This window comes from Chelonoidis abingdonii, chromosome 19 (assembly GCF_003597395.2).
Source record: "Chelonoidis abingdonii isolate Lonesome George chromosome 19, CheloAbing_2.0, whole genome shotgun sequence".
Classification (NCBI taxonomy): Eukaryota; Metazoa; Chordata; order Testudines; family Testudinidae; genus Chelonoidis; species Chelonoidis abingdonii.
The window spans coordinates 36,945,553-36,967,546 of NC_133787.1; the positions used below are offsets into that span (position 1 = coordinate 36,945,553).

The following is a 21,994-nucleotide window of genomic DNA, read 5'->3' on the forward strand; positions in this document are numbered from 1 at the left end:
TGGTTGACACTTAGCCAGCTGAGGAAGGACGGTGCCTGGGTGCTAGAGGAGGGGCATAGCTGGTTCTCGGAAGCGGGAGGGGGAGATTCACATATCAATATGGACAGATTTGAAGAGGAAACAGCTGGGCAGGGATACAGAACAGGCCCAGTTACCCCTGGAAACCAGAGCCATGGCTCCACCCACATCCCAGGCTCTCTGTTGGTAGCGTTGCCATGCCAACCAGGCTGGGCGTGCCACCTGAGCCGGGTCAGGAGCAGCTGTGCTTTTGGTGGGTCCCTTTGCAGCCAGAACTAGTCTTATTGTTCGGTGATAGAAAGGCTGGCCCACTCCTGCAGCCATGAACATCGTCCTTTCCAGGTAAGCAGGCCGGGGCCTCGCAGCTTGGGGGTGTCCTTTCTCTTTGTCCCCCTCCCATGGTGCCTGCCAGGGAAGAAGCTTGCAGCGAGCGGCGGGAAGCTTCCCTGAGACATACAGGGGCATTACACAAAAAACGACAAGAGTCCCGTGGCACCTTATAGACTAGCAGACATATTGGAGCATGAGCTTTCGCGGGTGAATACCCACTTCGTCATTCTATAAGGTGGCACAGGACTCTGTCGCTTTTTACAGCTCCAGACTAACACGGCTGCCCCTCTGATAGGGCATTGCAGTGAGGGAGGACAGCTTGTCTGAGTGGACAGAGCAGCAGGCTGGTAGTCAAGAGACCTGGGTTCTTATCCCACCTGATGCAAGCCACTTAACTTGACCTCTTCTTTCCCCTCTGTGAAATAGGTGCAATGATACTGACCTAGCTTCACAGGGTAGGCTCAGTTCAGCCACATTTCTGAAATGCATCAAGGTCCCCTCCAAGATTTTGCTGCACACCCCAACAATGGGAAGGAGGAGCCTGGGGCTTTAAAGGCACATAGTGGGAGGTGGTCATTAATATCACTACAGCCCAAGGCGTTCTCAAAGGGAAAGTCTGCCTTGCAATCACTGGATGTGACTGTAGCTCATGTAGCCTGCAAAGCAAACTAGCTTCAATCTAGCTAGCTCCGGTACCTAGGAAGCTGCAGCAGCCTAGGCTTCAGCCCAGACTGTACAAACCCACCTGGAACCAAGGGTAATTACTTGCGCAGCCAGCCCACAGTGGAGCCTGCGCTGACCACAGCTTCATTGCTCTGGTATCCAAGCTAGCTAGATGAATGCTAGCTCAGCTCCATCCATTCAAGCTGCAGTCACCCCCCCGATGCAGTGCACACAGACCCTTATGCACAGAGCACAGTCGAAGGCGGCGGGGAGGTTTGCATGGCAAGGACCTGGAGAATGGGGATATTTAGCACAGCTGCTGTTATCTAAGACTTTTTGGGGAACCCTGGGAAATAAACGTGAGCAATCTACAAAGCTCAGGAGCGGCCTGTAGCCGTGAAGTAGTCAATAGACTTGTAACTGGAAATTTTGCTTGTGTTCTGGTGTCCCTGAGCTGACCTCTGGGCCAAGGGCCTCAGCATGTCTCTGCACAACTCACCACTTTGCATGCTCGCCCCTGCAACCCGCAATTTTCACTGTCACTCACATATACAAACAGTAAATAAGACCTACACTCCTTCAATTAGCATCGTTTGGCTCTCCATGCACAAGTGACGGCGTACTAACGAGGGAAGCTGGATGTCTGAAAACACAGCCTTAAATATTTGCATCAAGCTCGCGGGGGCAATGGAGATGCAGCTTTGGCAAAGGGCTCTCACCTACAGCTGCAGATAGCAATCCTAAGGAGAAGTGGAGCAAGAGAAACATCCTCTATATGTATCCAATGTTTAAGAACTGTGTAAAGCAGCAGCAACTTCTGGAAACTTTGCATCTGCTGGAGCTGTTAGACTATGATAACAAACATACACTGAAGTGTATTGGAGCCAGATGTTTGACAACAGAACTAAAGCCAAGATCCAGCCTATAATGCAGGGCCTCAAGCAAGAGAACAGAAAACACTGGATCCCTAGAGATTCCCAGCTCCTGGAGGCAGGAGACTGGCTGTAACTTACTTCCCCCTCCAGCACTACTGCCAAGGTGAGAGGATCTGGCAGAAAGCCTCCTTCTCCCTTCCCCACCACCACCCTGCGACCAGACCTGGCAGAGCTATTTCCCCACATGGTCCAGGGAGAAATCAGGCCAGGCTGCAAAGTGCCATCACTGTGTCCCTAAAAGCACACAGCTCTCAGTAGCTTGGATGGCTTCTGCTGAAGGCCACACCCAGTTAACGTTTCACTATTAGGGACCTTTTCCTTTTCCCTAGCACACATCAATGCAAAGGAGTGTGTTTCCAAGGTTTGAATCACGTCAGGCAGCAGTTCCCAGGCCATGGCCCATCGCTAGCCACCCAGGCAGCCCTCCGCAGAATTGAAATGCGCAAACTAGCGCTCATCCACATCTTGGTTGTCACAATGCGTTTTGGATGAGAAATGGAAACAAAATTTTTCCACGAGACTTGTCATGTTGGTCAAAATATTCCAGTTCTGGACAAACAATCGGAATTGAAAACTTTTCAGGGTTTTGGGAAAATGAAACATTTGACTAAAAGCCAATTAACACCCCCCCGCCCCACACACACAAGTTGGCTTGCAAAAACTGAATCATTTTTGGTTTTCAGTTTTATTGAAAAACCTGAAACTCTTTAAGGGGAAGTTTAGGGGAAAGGGGGGAACAAGTAAATGTTTCCAACTCTCCACAAAATTCATTGGCATTTTTTAGCCTGCTCGAGTGGGGAGTAACAGACGGGGACAGAGTGGATGGATCTCTGAGTCTCAGTCTCTCTCTCTCTCTCACACACACACACACACTGTGGTTTGTGGAATGCAAACACTGGAGAACCGTGGGTGTACGTCTTACGGCATAGCCCACCTGGGAAGCATGGGTGAGCGAGATGTTATTGGAGAGCAAGGCAGAAGTTAGAGAGAAAAGGGTTGAGGAGAGCTAGGTCCCTCCTACCAATTCAGGGTGTTCTCCACAAAGTATCTAGTATGTCATCCACTTCTATTTGGGCTTCCCGCCAGTTCCCTGGTGGACCACTGCAGCTTGGGAGAACATCCAACTGTCAGGAAATTTTTCCAGATATTCAGCCTACATTTCTCCAACTTGATTCCATCATCTTTAGGTTTTTATAGAGACCCCCATCCCTTTGGATTTTGAGGGCCTTGATGTATTTACACTAAATAATTCTGCTCCTTTTGTAGGCTGTTACATCTCTCCTTCTCAGCCAAACTATGCACCTTTAAGCTCTTCCCATCTTTGCTCTTAAGTCAGTCCCTCTAGCCCAGAGATGGGCAAACTACAGCCTGCGGGACGTCCTGCCCGGCTCCTGAGCTCCTGGCCCGGGAGGCTCACCCCCAGCCCCTCGCCCGCAGCCTCAGCTCACTGTGCCGCTGGTGCAGTGCTCTGTGCAATGGGGCTGCAAGCTCCTGGGGCAGCGCAACAGCAGATCCTGGTCTGACCTGATGCTCTGTGCTGCGTGGTGGCGATGGAGAAGTGGCCCGGCTCCAGCCGGGTGGTGTGGCTGTAACACCACCAGCTACTGGTGCGCCAGGCAGCACAGTAAGGGGGCAGGGAGTGGGGAGGTTGGATAGAGGGCAGAGGAGTACGCGGGTGGTGGGCAGGAGGTGGGAGGGTGGACAGGGGTCAGGGCGGTCAAGGGTGGGGAACCGGGGGGTTGGATGGGGCAGAGGTTACAGGGGGTCTGTCAGGAATTGGGGGGATTGGATAGGGTGGCGGGGGGCAGTCACGGGCAGGGGTTCTGAGAGTGGTCGAGGACAGGGAGAAGGGGTGGTTAGATGGGGCAGGGGTCCCGGGGGGCTGTCAGGAATGAGGGAGGGNGGAAAGTCAGAAGCAGGAGTTCCGGGGGCAGTCAGGGGAGAGGGAGAAGGGGTGGTTGAATGGGGCAGCGGTCCAGGGCGGCCATCAGGAATGAGAGAAGTGGTTGGATAGGGTGGCAGGCCGTCAGGGGACAGGGAGTGGGAGTGTGTGGATGGGGCAGGGGTCCTGGGGGGACCATCAGGGAACGGGGGGGTGGATGGGGCAGGAGTCCCGAGGGGGGCAGATAGGGGGTGGGGGCCAGGCCACAGCCCCCTCCCCTAACCGACCCTCTATACAATTTCCAAAATCCAATACGGCCCCCAGGCCAAAAAGTTTGCAAACCCCTGCTCTAACCTCTGCTCATTTCACTGGCCGTGTCTTTGAACTCCCTCCAATTTGTCACTCCATTCCTATAAGGAGAAGCCCACACTGAGTGCAGTAAAATCACGCTGCAAACGGGACTGGCTACACCACACAGAAGAGACAGAAGGGCCTAGGGGCAACAATGTTTAGTGACTTTATTCATTGCAGCAAGCCTGGGAGGGGTGAGCATAGTCCCACCTTGCCTAAAGCAGCAAACGCTCTCGAGAGCCAGCACTGTTTGCAAATGATTTATTTTCAACATGAGGTTGGAGGAAGGCACTTAACTACAGCTCTGAGCCTTGAGAAATTTAAGGCCCCCTGGTCTTTTGTGGCAATGAGTCAAGCTCGCATGATGGAGACCAACAGGCTTTATTAGATGATGCACAGCTGCAGCACTCTTGGCAGAGCTGCTGGGAGAACTAGACACATAGGCAGACTGCAGCTGTATCTTTCCATTAATACTGCTCTTAAAAGAATTTAGGAAGGTCTTACACTGATAGCTTGGGGATTTGGGTTTCTAGATAGGATGAAGTGGCGCGGATTTGAAGTTTATGAAAGGAGCATTCAATAATCGGCTTAAGCCCACCAGTACCATACAGGGCAATGCAGCTGGGAGATGTGAGCGGAGCAGAGCGGAGTTTAGCACCGCTCCCAATGGCTCAAGGGGAGGCTTGTTTTTAGCTAGCCTGGAACAGTTGCTGTCTATTGACCATGAGGATCTAGGCTCAAGTCTCAATGGTTGTACTATGCAGATCACATACGTGCCAGATGAGTCCATCGAGCCGCCCAGTGTGTGGCTCAGCTGCACCAAAGGGCAGCCACACAACGCCAAAGATCAGACCCCTAGAAGCCAGGCTACACCAAGAGGTAATTCTTCAGCTACCCAGCCTCCTTTTCATGGGTCCACTTTTGTATCTCAAATAAACTGCAGATGCAAGTAGCAGCACAAGAGAGGCTACCTATCCTGCTAGCATGTCATCTCAGTGCTAAGACGTGCACCCAGAATATATCTGCAGGTGTAAAGTCTGCAAAATTGGAACCCACATGTTTTTAGGTGAGTCCAAACTACCAGCAAACAGGGAGACCTGGGTGAAAGCTTATCCCCTAAGTGAGGAAACTGTGCCATGAAATGGCACTCCCCAAACCTTGCAATAGTTTAGTCCAGGCTGCTTTTAAGGGCAGGCAAATGGGGCGGTTGCCTTGGGTGCTAACTTCCACGGGGTTTGCCATAATGCTGTGCCTCTCAGACTTTTTTTACCACCTCTGCTGATTGGCCACCAGGGTGGGCAGGTTGCTTGGGTTTTTTGGGGGGTGATTTTTTTTCCCCCTTGGCCACTCATGGCAGAAGGGGAAAATGGGGCACTGAAAACATTTTCCACCCATGCCGGTAAAACTAGCATGGGGCCTGGGTTTAGCCGATCCACATTACTTTTGATAGTGCTGTGATGGACAGTGGGCTGCTCTGTAATAATTTAGGACTCCTGTGTATTTGTTTGACTGTGATTAGGGTGTGCTACTGTATGAAAACCTGGTGTTCATTTAAGAGGCTGACTGCACATGGGCAGGAAAGATACAGTGGCTTCAGATAGCCACTCAGCAGCTGAGACGTCGGAGAGCATGCAAGAGCAATTGGCTCTGTTGTCCTATTTCTGTTGACCAAAGAGAACCAAAAAGCCCAGGGATACAAGTCATTCTCCTGAGGGAGGGGGCACTTGTCAGGGGGCTGTTCAGGGAACACCCACAAACACACACCAGGTTGCCTGAAGTGCTAGGCCATCCTGGGCTCCTCTCATAGGTTGGCTGGGCTTATGCAGACCCTTTTTCTCTTATGCTTTGCTTTATTCCTGCTCTTAAGATTAGCCCTTCAGACTTTGGTTTACGGAGGCTGTTTGGTCACTATGGGCCTCTGCTCGTAGACTCCCGAAGGGAAACACTGCAGCTGCCAAACCCAGCTGGAACCGCCGAGTAAGCACGAGTGATCCACAGGGTGCTGTAGCCCGGGTCCTGGTCTCCAAGCGGGACAATCACGTGATTCCACCCCAGGAGAGAGAAAAGCATGAGGCCTGACACCTGAGGCGGGGGGCGCTCAGATGATATGTCTACACAGCGATAAACCTGTGGCACCACATCTCAGAGCCCAGCCCAGCCGACTCAGGCTTGCAGGGCCTAGGCTGCGGGACTAAAAACAGCACCATAGATGTCCGGGCTCAGGCTAGAGTCTGGGCTCTGAGACCCTCTCCCTTCACAAGTGCTCACATAGTGGGCTCCAGTGTCTACGTAACAGTTTTATAGCCCAGTAGCTGGAGCCCCACGAGCCTGAGTCAGGTGACCCAGGCCAACCACTATCAGGTCTTTTATTGCAGTGTAGACAGAGACCAGAGAGGAGATGGGCACAGCTAGCCCTGGAACTGTGACATAGTCCATTATGGAATCCCTTAAAGCCATAGACTCATAGGCTTTAAGGTCAGAAGGGACCATTATGATCATCTAGTCTGACCTCCTGCACAATGCAGGCCATGCTTGCCCCTGTGCTAGAACCCCTCAATCACCTATCCCATAAGGCTCAGCACTGTCATGGGGAGGTCATTTTCAAAGCAAGGGAAGGCACTGTGGGACGGAGATAAGGAGACAGTGTGAACTGACTCATTAGGAACCATTATGGACTGAAACAGTACGGCTGGACAAAGAACCCAAATCTTGCTCCTATACATTACAGCCAACTCTCGCAACTGATGCTTTAAAATGTTTGGGACAGCTTTTGGGTCTAGTTACAAGCTCAAGACATTCTGAACAATAGCATCTGACAATGTCGTCACTCAGCATAAACACTGGGCCCGGATGTGACCTCCTACTGGAAACTGCTCCAGCTGTTTCAAAGGCAGTCTAGACAAGTGGCCCAACATTTCAAGTTTACATTGTCACCATAGAGGTCTTGGGCAACAAACCATTCAGCCTGATTTATTGAATTTCTGACTTGGGTTGTTCCTTTTGTGGCATTGATGGTGAACTAACCCAACATGCGGCTCTTCTCTTCCCTACCCAGAGATAGCCAAGTGAGGATCATGGAGAACACAGTAGCCAACGCAGAGAAATATTTCGGACAGTTCTGCACACTGATGGCCTCCTACGCCAGGAAGACAGCCAAGCTGCGGGACAAGTCAGATCTCCTGGTGAAGCAGCTTATTGACTATGCGAACTCTGAGAACCCTGAGCTGCGAAGCACCATGAAGAACTTTGCTGAAGAGCTGGCCAAAGTGCAGGATTACAGGCAGGCAGAGGTAAGCAGCTGCCTAGCCCCCACAACCTGACTATGCCAGGATTGTGATCACAGCTAGGGAGGCACAATCTGACCGTAGTCATGGGACTCCACATTGAGGGAGCAATGGAACTGTATGTGAGCAATACAGGAAACAGTAAATATTTCATTGTCTGTCGATATACTGTGCTAGTGTAACCCACGTACTATCTGGATGTGGTGTTCTGGCCCATCTAGTGGCACCGAGACCACTTAGAGATTAATGAGTCTGCTCCACCATATGGCTTTTAGCTCATGCAGTAGAGCAGGGGTGGCCAACCTGAGTCTGAGAAGGAACCAGAATTTACCAATGTACATTGCCAAAGAGACACAGTAATATGTCAACTGCCCCCACATCAGCTCTCCCTCCCCGCTCCCAGCGCCTCCCCCTCCCAATCAGCCGTTTCATGGGGTGCAGGAGGCACTGAGGGGGAGGAGCAAGGGCACAGCAGGCTCAGGGGAGGGGGCAGGAAGGGGTGGAGTGGGGGCAGGGCCTGTGGCAGAGCCAGGGGTTGAACAGTGAGCACCCCCGGCACACTGGAAAGTTGGTGCCGGTAGCTCCAGCCTGGGAGTCGGTGCCTGTACAAGGAGCCGCATATTAACTGCCAAAGAGCTGCATGTGGCTCTAGAGCCACAGGTTGGCCACCCCTGCAGTAGAGGCTCATGCACTAAGCTCCAGAGGTCCCAGGTTTGATCCTGCCTGCCGACAACCAGGGTCTATCAGTATTACACTAGCAACTAGTGTCCTGTCCTAGGATGGCTGGGCTCATTGCTGCTTTCCCTGCTCAGTGGCTGAGGGTGTTGATCTGTGCAGTCTTCCTGGTCTTTTCCAGCCTGGAAGGGAAGAACCAAGCTAAGGAGAAAGAACTTTAGGGGTGAATCTATCCCTTATCCAAGCTGACAAGCTCTGCGTCATCCTCCAATTTCTGCTTCTGAGGGGATTATGGGACATTGTTTGGGTTACTGTTTGGGGAGGATTCACCCTCTTCCATGTCTCGCTGTGCCTTTTGTGTTAGGGAAGTGGCAGTGGGTTAGAGGGCCTTTCACCTCTCAGGTGTCTTGTTTGAATCCAACTCCGGTCAGTAGCATTTTAGTGTTGCCATCTGATGGATGTTCAGGAGCCTGCATGGAACATGTCCATGCCTGCCAGCCCAGTTTCTGTTTTGAGGCCCCTGCTGTAATTGGCGGTGGTGACCGACCAAGGACTCAATGATGTGGATCCCCTGAGGTGATGACAGAGCAGAGGACAATTGCAGTGCCATTGCCTGGTGGCTAGAGGTCACCAACCCTGTCAGGCTATCAGCCAGCCCTGTTTGTACCAAGTACATGATATCCCTGGCATACTGAGTGTGTGACTTTCCCCTTTAGGTGGAGAGACTGGAAATGAAGGTTGTGGAGCCGCTGAAACGGTATGGAGTCCAGCTCAAGCAGACACAGGTAAGCGCCATATCGCAGTAACCCTGCCACATCCCGTAGCCAGCCGGCCGTGTCAACCTTGTAACAAACGCACGTATCTCATCTCCTAGGCAGAGATCAAGAGGTTCAACAAAGTCCGAAACAATGAGATAAAGCAACTGGAGAAACTGGAGAGACTGCGGCAGAAGTCACCCTCAGACCGACACACTCTTGTATCCTTTATACCACATTACAAAACCCAAGAGGCGCAGAGTTAGCACTTGGTTAGGCAACTTGGGGTGCTGGCTGATCAGTAACACAGAGGTAGGAAGTCAGGACTCAGCAGCTTAGATTTCACTGTGGTTTCTTCTGAACATTCCACAGAATCTATTGGAAACCGACCCGCGTCAGGAAACCACCCACCCCAGTAAGGGAAAACCCAGACTGTTGTAAACTAACCACAGGCTTCCCTGGGAACTAACCAGAGCTCAGAGACGCATGCAATGAGACGCATGCAATGGGATTGAGGGTCAGGTGATGAGCCGCCAATTCCACCTCCCCCCAAACCACTTCCTTATCAAGCTGCAGATGTGAAAGGGGAGATTTCACACGTGCTACATTTTGACACCAATCTGGTCACACGCATCTCAAATTCGTTCCCAGACCCATGTTCTGCACATAAATCTTGGGCTCAGCTAAGTACTCTAAGCGCTTCCCCACCTCATCCCTCACTGAATGGCGTGTGAATGGGAAACAGGGCAATGTTCCTTTCCAAAATATCCCTCCCCCCCCAGCACCTTATTACATTGGTTGCTGTAGCCATGTTGGTCCCAGGAGATGAGAAAGGTAAGGCAGACGAGGCAATATCTTTTATTGGACCAACTTCTGTTGGTGGAACAAGTTTTCGAGGTACACTGAGCTCTTTTCCAGGTCTGGAGAAAATAGCCAGAATGTCTCAACTAAACGCAAGAAGGGTCATTTTGTAACCCAGATCTGAAGAACAGTTCTGTGTCAGCTCAAAGACTTGTCCCTGCTCCCAACAGAAACTGTTGCAATAAAAGATATTACCTTACCCACCTTGTCTCTTGTTATTTCATACTTTCTGGGTGGGACAACTTTTCAAAGCAATAATTTCCACAGCTCAAGAGATTTCCTTCTGCCTGACAAATATTTTAAACGAGCAACCCCTTCCACAGCTTTTCCAAAGAAGGGAATTCTCAGCTGAAAGTCCCAAAGATCCTCAAGGGGGAAAGAAGTAGTAGGCCCAGCTCCTCTGGAAACAAAACATTGTATCCAGGGACTAGCATGGGCTCTCCCCAGAAGGGCTGGATGTCACTGTCTTGTAGGTTCACAGCGGTCCATGCTGATTAGGGAACCACAAGGACCCCCAGCTCAGCTTCCTAAACGGGGCAGCATAGAGGCTTACGCTCCCCTAGGGTCCTGTCTCCAAGAGACCAGATGCAAAAAGCGCTCAGGTTTTGCTCCTCATTTGCACATGCACAGAGTTGCTTGACACTTTTTGAATTTCAATGCCATTTGGGGGTGGGGGGCAATCAAATTTCAGTGCAAAACCTGGCAGATTTTCATCTCTATTTTTCCATGAACTTTTGTGGGTTTTCCACCTGCTGCAGAAGTAGCTGAAGGTTTGTGAAGGGCGAGGGAGGGGAGAAACAGTAAAAATCTAAAAAAAAAAAAAAAAGTCATGATTTTTGCTGGGTTTTCTACCAGCTCTATAGATGCTTTAAGGGCAAGAGCTCCTACAAAGCAGTTGTTTGCACTGACAAGTCACCTCCCTCCACTGAGATCACTCCCTATGTGGCAATATTAGGGTGATCATATTTCCCAAAGGAAAAACAGGACACTGTGTGGGGCTGACCCAAGCTCTCCCCTCTCCGCCCCCTGCTATGAGGCTGGGGTTGCTGAAAACATGACTGCCCCCCACCCCAGGCTTGGGTCCCTGGAACCCTGTCTGCCCCTCGTGTGATGCTGGGTTCACTGGAACCCTGCCCTGCCCTGCAAGAGGCTGGGGTTGCAGGAACCTTACCTGCCCCTCTCCCCCTGTTCACTGCAGCCTTGGCTCATTGCTCCCGCTCCCCTGTGTGAGCCCTGCCTCCCCTCCCACACAAGAGGCTGGCATCTCCACATACTCCCCCATAAATTCCCCCACACTGCACCCCGCTTTTTTGACAGAAGTGGGCATTTGTCCCGTTTGCTCTTGCCAACTGATCCAATTGCCAAGAGTGAAAATGGGACAAATGCCCACTATTGCCAAAAAAGTTGGGATAGCCAGGACAGGGCTTAAAAAAGGGACTGTCCTGGCCAAAACGGGATGTATGGATACCCTAGGCAATAAGTTGTGTTCCTTCCTAGCTGATACGCTGGTCTGATTGGCACTATTTAAAAGGCACTCCAATCAAGTCACAGGCAAAGCTCGGCCTACATTTTATGGGGGAGTAGTTGTCATGTTTGCCCCAGGGTGAAAATCATCTTTCAGAAATGCAGTCAGCGTAAGAACACAAGATTCCTTCCTGCCCACAAGCATCTGACTAGAACTGCTCAGTTCAGTTAGTTATTCTGGGCTCAGCCGCTCACACAGACACCAGCACAAAGATCAGTGTGTCTATAAACTCTCCCCGTCTCATCAGATTATTCCTTGACTATTGACGTCAGTCCCAGGTAAGCACAAATTCCTCTGGGCGTAATATTTGTCCTGTGCCCAAGATATAATTTCAAGCAATGGACAGTAAAAGGTTGTCAGGATAAAGCACAGGTGAGTGCTAAAGAGACACAGTCGACCCAGGGCACGACAGGACATTCTTAACCCCCCACCCCTTGTGGTATTTATAACACAGCATGGTGTTGGTATAGTCAAGACCCAATTCTTTCCAATAGCACCAGGAACTGGAATCTGACTTTTTTCTCCCATCCTGGGTTGCATTGTCCATTTAAGCTGTAAGCACACTGGAGCAAGGACTCTCTCTTACTGGTCAAAAGTTCTCTGTGAAAACTGTTTTTTTGGATGGAAAATTGGGTTTTCAGTTACACCACATTTTTGGTAAGTGTCTGCTTTCCGCAGAAAATTTAGATTTTTTGTCAAAACAATCAAAAATGTTTTGGCTGAAAATTTTCAGGGTTTTTTTTTTTTAAATGAAAAGTCAAAATTTTTAATGGAACCCTGCCCCCCATCAATATTGTGACCACCTCTCCTCTTCCCACACACATGTGCAGAGCCTAGCACAATGGCACCTGATCATCACAATGGCGCTGCTAGTAGGGATTCATTTATCGTGTACACTGTTTAGACCAGTGCCACTGATGTCAGTGGAGTGACTCCTGACTGACACCACTGGAAGAGGAGAATTGGGCCTGAGGTCTCAGCAGGAATGCGCAGTGGACACACTGTTTACTCAGTAGCGTGTGCAGCATGACCATAAAGGGTTAACATTTGGCTGCATCGCCTGCCAGGGCTGGACGGATGCTTATCCTACAGTTTTGTATTCAAAGGAGAAAAAAGGATAACTGAGCACCACAAAGCATTGAAATCCACCCACCCTGCCAGCCAGCTTCACTTCTACTTTTTCCCTACCTGAGATCCCCCACTAAGGCAGGCTTTATTTCACCTCCCAGCTGCTTTTCTTATCAACTCACTGATGCGCCATGCTCCGCTGGTCCAGATTTTACACCACATGTTTAGTACCTGAAATAGCCCCGGCATAAGCCTCATCCATTTTCCTGTAATGACATTCAGTGCTGATGGATTCGCGCCTTTCCTCCCCTCTCTCTAGCTGCAGGAGGGATGTTGTGCAAGCTATAGAACCTTTTGTACTGGAAGGGAAAATCATTGTAGGGCTCCTTGAGGGTGTCTGCCACCATGGAGATGCATCCGACCCCCTTCAATATGGCCACAAAAAATATCCTTCTGATTGCATATGCTGCACTTTCCAGCCACCTCGCTCACCTAGAGGAACCACCACTGGGTAGTTTATAACAACACTTAGTTCTCACATAGGGCTTTTCCACTATAGATCTCAAAGTACTTTACCAAGGAAAGTCAGTCTCATTATCCCCATTTTACAAGCTGAAACAACTCAGGGAAACTGAGGCACAAAGGGGGGGGGAGTGACTTGACCAAGATCACACAGCAAGTCAGTGACAGGCCAGGAAACGAACCCAGGAGTCCTGACTTTCAGTCTCCAGCTTTAGCAACTAGCTCAGCATTCAGAAGGAAGATGTAACCTATCCTAGGAATAGAAAAGGAAGACCTGACTCCTGATGCCCTGACCCCTCCACAGACATTGTCGGTTCAGGACCCAGTAGCACCTCATAAGAAGCTTTAAGAAACATACTAGCTAGAAGCAACCCTGCTGCTGTGTACTTCTGTAGCTTAATTTACGTTGACTAAGGATACATGCATGAGGCCAGGAGTCAGCTCCTTACAAGCAGAATTCAAGGCTTACTCAGCAGGTGGGCTTATGAATGCACAAGAACAAACTGGGCTCCACATATGCCCCTGGCACCTATCTGGCCATGTGCATGTGCAAATGTGTCAACTCGGGTGCCTGGGTGGGGTCAGTGCACACACAAAACAGGTCTCTGCTTTTTGATTTTCAGGCCCTATGACTATCTGCACCTTCTGTTTGTTCCCCATCTGAAGATGGAAACGATTGCAAAGTCATATACAGAGAATTAGGGGGAAATCATAGGCAGATGGGAAATAAGCAGTAGGAGCAGATGAATCCTTAGAAAACTAAGATTCTATGGTCACGTTAAACCCCCGGCTGATAAAAATCACAGGGAGGGGACACATACAGAACATGTATGCCATATAGGCTGAATTGGTTCTCAGGGAAAAGGGCTAGGTAAATCCCTGCTGTCACTCTGCCAGTTTCAGTAGAGCTCCGTAGGAATGAATTTGACCTAGATCTCTCAAAGGTTTTCATACGGCTTTAAGCCTATGAAACTACAGCCATTATAAGGCACGCTGGGCCATAGGTCTGTTCCCCCGTGAAGTTTGCATGCCCTACTGCCCTCTGCTGGATAATGTCAGGCCTGCTAAAAAGCATGCACATATATCACCATCAAGTGGTGAAACAGAACAGGGATCTGAGCATGGGAGGGTCCAGGTATATATGTCAGAGAGAGATCATGTCACCCCCAGAGTGACTGCAGCCCCAGGAGATAGACACTGGGTGAGTTTCAAAAGAAACCATTTACTTGATTGTGGTATTGACTTTGCAATGGGAACCTAGAAGATTTCCTGTTCTGCACCCCGTGGTTAATCAACGCAAGCCAACGTCAGACCCAGGGGCATTTGGATTCTGTGATGGGTGCAGGATCGGTCCCTTGAACACAATATTGGACCGAGGCATTTACATGGCAGTAAGGCAAACGCTTCCTTTTTAAGGTTGCTCACTGTAAGCCCAAGCATTGCTCCACAAGCATTAATCCCAGGGCTGCTTTATAACGAGGGTTTACCAGGGCACGGTCATTCCCCCAACCATCTCCACACTGGGACAGGGAGGCTTATGGATTTGACAGATGGGGGGGCTTTCACAGTAACCATGTCAGGGTCTCATTGCTGGTCCCGGTGCGGCAGTGCCTCTGGCCTGTCTACCCTCCTTAGGGATCTGTATGCTCCCCATTACCAGAGTATCTGAGCACTTCACAATCTTGAATGTATTTATCCTCACAACCCCCTGGGAGGTAAGGCAGTGCTGTTGTCCCCATTGTACAGATGGGGAACTGAGGCACAGAGAAGATAGAGAACGTGCCCAAGGTCTCAGAAAGTCTGTGGCACAGCAGGGAAGTGCACCCTGGTTTCCAGGATCTAGGCTTGTACCCTAACCACTGGATCATCCTTCCTCTCTGAAGGCCCAGTCTTGTAATTCTATACTCTGCACCCACTGAGCTGCCTTTGCTCCCTGATGCCCATGAAGTTAACCCCTTCTGGAGCTGAAGGAACAGCGTAGGAACCATATGATGCTGTGTTTCCCTTGTGATTTTTCTCAGGCTGAGTCAAACGTGCAAAAAGCCTCAGTAGACGCCAGCCGCACCACCCAGCAGCTCGAGGAAACCATTGATGAGTTCCAGAAACAGAAACTGAAAGACATCCAGGTAAAGTGTGCTGTGAAGGGTTCAGAAAAGAGCTACAAGAAAAATTCAGGGTCTGAGAAACCTGCCCTGCAGTGAAAGACTAAATTTATGTAGCTTCTCAAAGAGAAGATTAAGAGCAGGCAGAGCAAAGAGCCCTCTTCTATCAATCAGACAAAGGCATAGCAAGATCTTGTGACTACAAGTTGACGTTAGGTAAATTCAGACTAGAAATAAGTTGCATGTTTTTTCTAAACTCTGAGGGTCATTTTAACCACTGGAACACATTAGCTAGGAATGTGGTCAATTCTCCATCCCTTGAAGCCTTTAAATCAAGACCGGACATTTCTTTCTGAAAGATTTGCTCTAGCTTGGCTTTGGTGCAGGAATCTCTGGGTGAGGTTCTCTGGCCTGAGTTACAGGAGTTCAGACTAGAAGATGATCACAATGGTCCCTTGTCTTAAAAGTCCCTCTATCCCCCCAGCTGTCAGCTGGATTAGGGCTCCGTTTGATCTGGGGAATAAGGGCTTTTAGGAGCAGTTTTGACTGTACAGAGACCACACTTTGGAGTTAGGGTTCATTCCTCCTCATTTCCTCACTGTTTCCTTTTAGGGCTTGGCTACACTCAAAACTCCAAAGCGCTGCTACGGGAGCGCTTTGAAGTGCGAGTGTGGTTGCAGCGCCAGCTCTGGGAGAGAGCTCTCCCAGCGCTGCAGGTACTCCACCTCCCCATGGGGATTAGCTTGCAGCACTGAGAGCTGCACTCCCAGTGCTGGGGCACTGTTTACACTGGCGCTTTGCAGCACTGTAACTTGCTGCATTCAGGGGTATGTTTACAACGAGAAAGTTGCAGTGCTGTAAAGCGCCAGTGTAGCCAAGGCCTTAGTCTCTCGCTGCAGCCACCATCCATATGGTCAAAGCAGAGCAAATGGAACTCCCTCCAGATCCCTGTGATGCCACTCCTTAACTGGCCAAAGGGGTGCTCTTAAGCGCCTCAATGCTGTGGAAGAGGGCAGGTACTTGGTGCTTTCAGTACGACTCATATTTCAAGGGGTTTGGATAATTAGGAGTAGGAAAGGGCTGGCCCATGTTACACCCCACCCCCACATTCCTTTCTTGCAGAAGATTTTTTCGGACTTTGTCACCATCGAGATGGTTTTCCACGCCAAGGCTCTCGAGGTCTATTCCAGCGCCTTCCAGAACCTGGACGATTATGACTTTGAAAGAGATATGGAGGTACGCGGGTTGGAAATGCACCGTTCTATTAGAACACTTGGGCAGCCATGTCTATCACCAGAGCTTAAAAAATGTTGCCAACAGTAAATGAATCCCTAACACCTCTTAAAAGTAGGTATCATCATCCCCAATATACAGATGGGGAAACCGAGGCACACGGCAATGACATGACTTTTGACCTTGGATGATATGTCTGTGGAAGAGAACCCAGGAATCCTGAGTCCCAGCCCCAGCTTAGGCCACTGGATCAACACTCACTAGATCAGATGCAACCTCCCCGCTCTGGCTCTTCCCCCGCAGCCTGAGTACAGCACATCACTCATGTGCATGTTTTATTCACAAGGAGATAAGATTTTAATGAGCAATTTGTATTTCTGAGGCGCCTGTAATTTTCCATCACACGGGATCATCTCAGATAAAAAAGCCTCATCAAGTCCATCCCTCTACAAGAAGATACACCCCACATTAACCCAGTACAGTGCCAGCTCTGCGTGTATATTGTTCAAGCACTTGCACACTTCTGGCCTAACCCAGGGGATTCTTAGTGGCCGATTGCGTCCAGCCTGTAAGCAGGAGCGCAGGGCACAAGGCACCTTCCCCTTCGTGCGAGCACCATGCACAGATGCAGCAAGGACTGCTCGCTGCTAGGAACCCCCAGGGCACAAGCCACTATGAAGGAGCCAGGGTCATGGTCTGACCCCAGACAGCAATGGAGGGAAGAGCGCACAGCTTCTTAAGGGCTAGTGGCAAGTGTCCACCCCTGGCACAAGCCAGTGCCTTTGGTTTGATTAAATCAAGCAGAGTTTGCCAACTCTGTCTCCCAGCTGTTTTGCATTTGCTCCCAATTTAGCCCTGTGTGCTAGTTATACCTGCAGCGGCTAGGGAAGTCCCAGAAACCGAGCTCGCACAGCTTCCTTGGCTAGCGTGCATTTATTCACTGTACTGTTATGTGAGAGACACCTGCTTGCAGGCCAGGTCTTCGTCTACGGCTGGCATTGACCCTCACCGTTGGTGTGTTGCCTTGCTAGGATTTCAGAGCGAAGATCCACATTGCTTCTGGAAATTATGATGCCAGGCCAATGAGTACCACGCACCCTTCCTCCACCCTGCCATGGTCCACCAGCAGCCAGGTGAGAGAGATGCAGCGACACGCTGGTTGTGCCCTATTAAGATTCTGACCTTGGATTAGAGCCTGAGACCACCCCTCCACCCCCACCCCAGTGCTCAAAGAAAGGAAATTCAAACCACTCAGGGGAGACGGGAGAAATGACCCCTGAAGAGGAGCGTGGCTGTCACCACCTCCAAAGCTGAGCTCATGGAGATTGAAGGGGGCCAAAGCATCACTCACTTACTCCCAGACAAACACTGGAGTCATTGCTGATTGGCTGTTTTCTCTAGCTGTCTCCCTTAGGGTGACCAGACAGCAAATGTGAAAAATCAGGTCAGGGGGTGGGGGGTAATAGGAGCCTATATAAGACAAAGACCCCAAAATCGGGATTGTCCCTATAAAATCGGGACATCTGGTCACCCTAGTCTCCCTCCCTCGCAGTCTCTTCTCTCCTTCCCTGTCCCCCTACTCCTTCCCTTTTCTTTCCATTTAGCTGAGCCCCTCCTAGCTCAGACTCTAGCACCAGAAGGAACCATCATGACCATCTAGTCTGACCTCCTGCGCATCGCAGGCCACAGAACCTAATACCCCGCCCCCCCCACACTTCTATGGTAGGCCCCTAACCTCTGGCTGAGTTACTGAAGTCCTCAAATCTTGGTTTAAAGACATCAAGTTACAGAGAATTCACCATTTCCTCTAGTTTAAACCTGCAAGTGACCCCTGCCCCAAGCTTCGGAGGAAGGCAAAAAACCCAGGATGTCTGCCAATCTGACCTAGCGGGAGATTCCTTCCCAATTATGGCAATCTGTTAGACCTTGAACATGTGCCCAAGACTCACCAGCCAGACACCTACAAAAAAATTCTCGGTAATAACTCAGAGCCCTCCCCATCTAGTGTCCCATCTCCAGCTGTTGGAAATATTTGATGATAGCAGTCACGGATGGGCCATATGCCATTGTAGGCAATTGCAACATAAATATATCAAGGTCAGTCTTAAAACAGGTTAGGTTTTTTGCTCCCACTACCTCTTTGGAAGGTTGTTGCAGAACTTCACTCCTCTGATGCTTAGAAACCTTTGTCTAATTTCAAGCCTACATTTATTGATGGCTCCTTTATATCCATTTGTTCTTGTGCCAACACTGGCCCTTAACTAAAACAACTGCTCTCCCTCCCTGGTGTTTATCCCTCGGATGTATTTGCAGACAGCAATCAGATCTCCCCTCAGCTTTTCTTTTGTTAGGCTAAACAAGCCAAGCTTCTTAAGTCTCCTCTCATAAGGCAGGTTCCCCATTCCTCTGATCATCCTAGTAGCCTTTCTCTGCTACTCCTCCCCTCCCTGCAAAATAATCGTGGCATTAACATGACATTTGTCATCACATTACTCACTGTACTTGCGTGCTCTACTCCTTCCCCCAACCTCTGTCTGCCTTGTCGCTCTAGCTGGTCAGCTTTTCTGGCAGGGAACTTCTCCTATTCGGTATTTGGGCAGCACCTAGTGCAGCAGGGCCCGTTCTTGGTTGGTCCTTAGGCACTACCGCAGTAAACGTGGTTAATAACAACAGGAGTATTTGGCCCAAGGAGCCCAGCTTAACAGTATTTGGGGAACTGGCATAAATTAGGCTCCTATTGGAACCAATTTTGAAAGTTATAAATAAGGAGGAAGGACATTTAACAGCTCCTGGCCTGTTTACCAAAATATAAACCAGCTGCTATTAAAACGCACCAAGACAAGCATCTTGGCATATGACGATCAAGGAAGCGTCAAACAGTGAAAAAGGTCCAGGAAATTTAAACAAATACTTAACAGATACATGCCAAGAAAATATTATTTTGTAGCAAATTCATGAACAACTAAGAACTTCATAGGGGTCACTGAGCTGTGGAGAAATTTGGGGGTTCTTTTATCTAGTTAAACCCCAGCCTTGTCCAAATTCACCCCAGCCAATTTGACACAATTCTAGCTATGATCAGAGATGGGCTTGGTCATGATATACAGAATCACAATTTTCTTGAATGGGAGACATTTATTAAGACAAAAACAGATTCCTACACAGCTCAAATTCCAGCGTGGCTTGCTTTTGTTTACCAGGACCTGGTCCTACACCCTGGCTAGATGTCTGTGCAGCACAGAGTCAGATATCGGCTGGATCATGTAACTGAGTAAATATAGCACTGTAGGCCCAAGTATCAAAGTTCACATTCAGATCTAAGTTTCCCCAAAGTCTAAGGGGTGTTTTAGATCTGGGGTTTTCGCTTGGGTCCCCTCTTACTGGTAGCCTGAAAGTCAGATTTCAGGCTCACTGGTGCAATTCTGGAGTAACCTCACTAAAGGAAACCTATAGCAGAATAGAGGAGATAGGAGATCAAAATGGTAGGCTGCATAATGGCTTTCTACATCTTCATTTCTAGAGCATTCGGAGCACTCTACGGAGGCAGGAAGACAGTGAAGAAGAATCTGAAGAGAATGAGTTGCAGGATTTCAGCAATCCAGAATATGCACAGATTAGGCGATAATTGGACACTGGGACTAACCAGCCATGCTCATGAGAGCTGGATGTATTTATTCTTAATTCCACTGCATCTTCCCTTACTGAACCTTAGATTTTCCGTGAAGGAAGGAACTCCCAATGAGGTTCCTATGTAAATGCATTGTTCCCAAGCACTGAGGTGGCTCTAATTCGGAGACTGATTCTTAGTACTAGAGGGGAACCAAAAGGCTTATTTGCAAATTGAACATCCTCTGGAAAAGCATGTGGGGTGGACTGTCCATTGGCATTACTCTGTGTTATTACAAACCAGCAATAGACCTCAGGTTACACGACATTGTGCATGTACGTCATGCACTGAGCGAGTGAACAAAACCTGCTGGCTGAAGTTTGGGAAAGCAAACTTGTACCCAACACCCATGAACAGCTACCCTCTGAGGGATGCATCTCCAACAACTGGGTGGGCTCTCTGAAGAAACAAAACCCTCATCTATCTACTCAAAATAGCCACTTTAAAGGCAGGTATGAACCTCTCACCAACGAGATGTGTAAGAATCACAGCTCACTTCCAACTAACGTACGTTATTTTCTTTACAGAGTTCTGTCTGTAAGTCTTTCCAGTGGGCACATCCCAGTAGCATGCAGGATACCAATGTTATACTGTAGGATATTGACGATGTCAGAAGTATAATCACATTTTCCCACTACTATAATTTTCCCATTCGTGCAGTATCTAAGTGCCTCCCCATCTCTAATGTATTTATCCCCATCACACCCCCGTGAGACAGGGTGGTGTTATTGACCCATTGTAGAGATCAGGAACTGAGGCACAGAATCACATAGGAAGTTTAGGGGAGAGAAAAGAGCACCCTGACCACTGGACCACTCTTTCCTCTCACAGTAGCCCTTTCATTTGTGACTCAGGGGGGCTTCCAGCAGGACAGCACAGTTCTGCATTAGGGGCTCCCAGGGGTATGTTTACACTGCATTACAAACCTGACCTTATAGGACCCGGGCTTGTGGGCTCAGTGTTTCCCAGCCCACGCTTGAGTCTCCACACTGCATTGTAAATCTGAACCTGGCTCTCACAGCCGTGCAAACACATCCATACTGCACTACCCAGACCCTCTGGCTCGGCTCTGTGGTCTGAGCTGCATCCATGCTGCCAAACGACGGGGCTTGGATCCAAATCACAGCAGGACTCAGGCTCTGACCCACCCCCCAGCAGGGATGTGGGTCCTGAGTGCTTCCTGATCCTAGTCCGGCTGATTGTGTGTAGACAAAAAGGGGCTTGGGCTCAAACTGAATTACTACAGTTACGGCGACCACAGATCCCTCAGTTCCAGACAGGGTAGTCACAGCGCCACCAGCTGGTGAGAGGAGAGCAGGCAGCTGCTGGCTTTCCCCACTGCTGCAACATTTCCACAGTGCCTGCAGGACTGCGCCAGAGATCCTTTTGGGATACGGCCCCAGGCTGCATGCGCCTGGCCTCCCGCGATGTCAACTAGCTGAATGGCCCAGCATGACGCATCCAGGGAGAAATGAGCCCCATTGATTTTTCCCTTTCAGGCACACATTTTTTTTCTCCTTCCATCAAGCAGCAAATATGCTTTCAGTGCAATAAAGACTGCTGCTCGGTCTATGGAACAAATACTTTGCGTCAGCCATTGTCCATCGAGATGGGAGGGGGCCCATACTGATTTAATGATGGTGATTTAAGCAATTTTGATCCATTTTTACGGTGCATTTACAGTTAGGAAAAGAATCAAGAAGGAAAGGGAGGGGGACACACCATGGAGCACTAAAGAAGAGTTAGAGAGGCTGCAGTTACTGCAAGCTTCTTCACTTGGTGCTCTGCCAACACAGCTCTGACTCCAACCGCCTGAGCCCCATTGAGAAATGTCTCCATTCAGCATCTCATCGTGGATGTCTCTCTTTTTCGCTGCAGTTTACAGCTTCTCAGAGCGAGGCTCTGGCTCTGAATCCTTGCCCAGCTAATAGCAATAGGTATGGGAACACGTGCCCCTACTAGCTTCCTGGTGCAGCAGGAACCTGGCTAAGGAAAAGCTAGTGTCAAAGCAGGGATTTAGGACCTGGAGAAGGTGCTGCAATGGTGCCTCTTTTGCAGGGATGGCATCTTTTTCCCAGGGTACCGTAGAGCAAAGGACACTAGTCAACAGTGGAGTAGGTCCT

The 21,994-nt window shown here is 49.6% G+C and overlaps 1 protein-coding gene across 1 annotated transcript; it reads left to right on the top strand.

Annotated features, from left to right (window-relative positions):
• Window positions 1–223: 223 nt before the first annotated feature.
• On the top strand, window positions 224–19,956 carry CIBAR2 (CBY1 interacting BAR domain containing 2). The gene is made up of 9 exons (XM_032793776.2): window positions 224–360; window positions 7,235–7,469; window positions 8,855–8,923; window positions 9,013–9,114; window positions 11,552–11,557; window positions 14,891–14,995; window positions 16,094–16,207; window positions 17,236–17,337; window positions 19,725–19,956. The coding sequence occupies exons 1-9, from the start codon at window positions 341–343 to the stop codon at window positions 19,827–19,829; spliced, it is 858 nt and encodes a 285-aa protein (XP_032649667.1). The 5' UTR covers window positions 224–340; the 3' UTR covers window positions 19,830–19,956.
• Window positions 19,957–21,994: the final 2,038 nt, after the last annotated feature.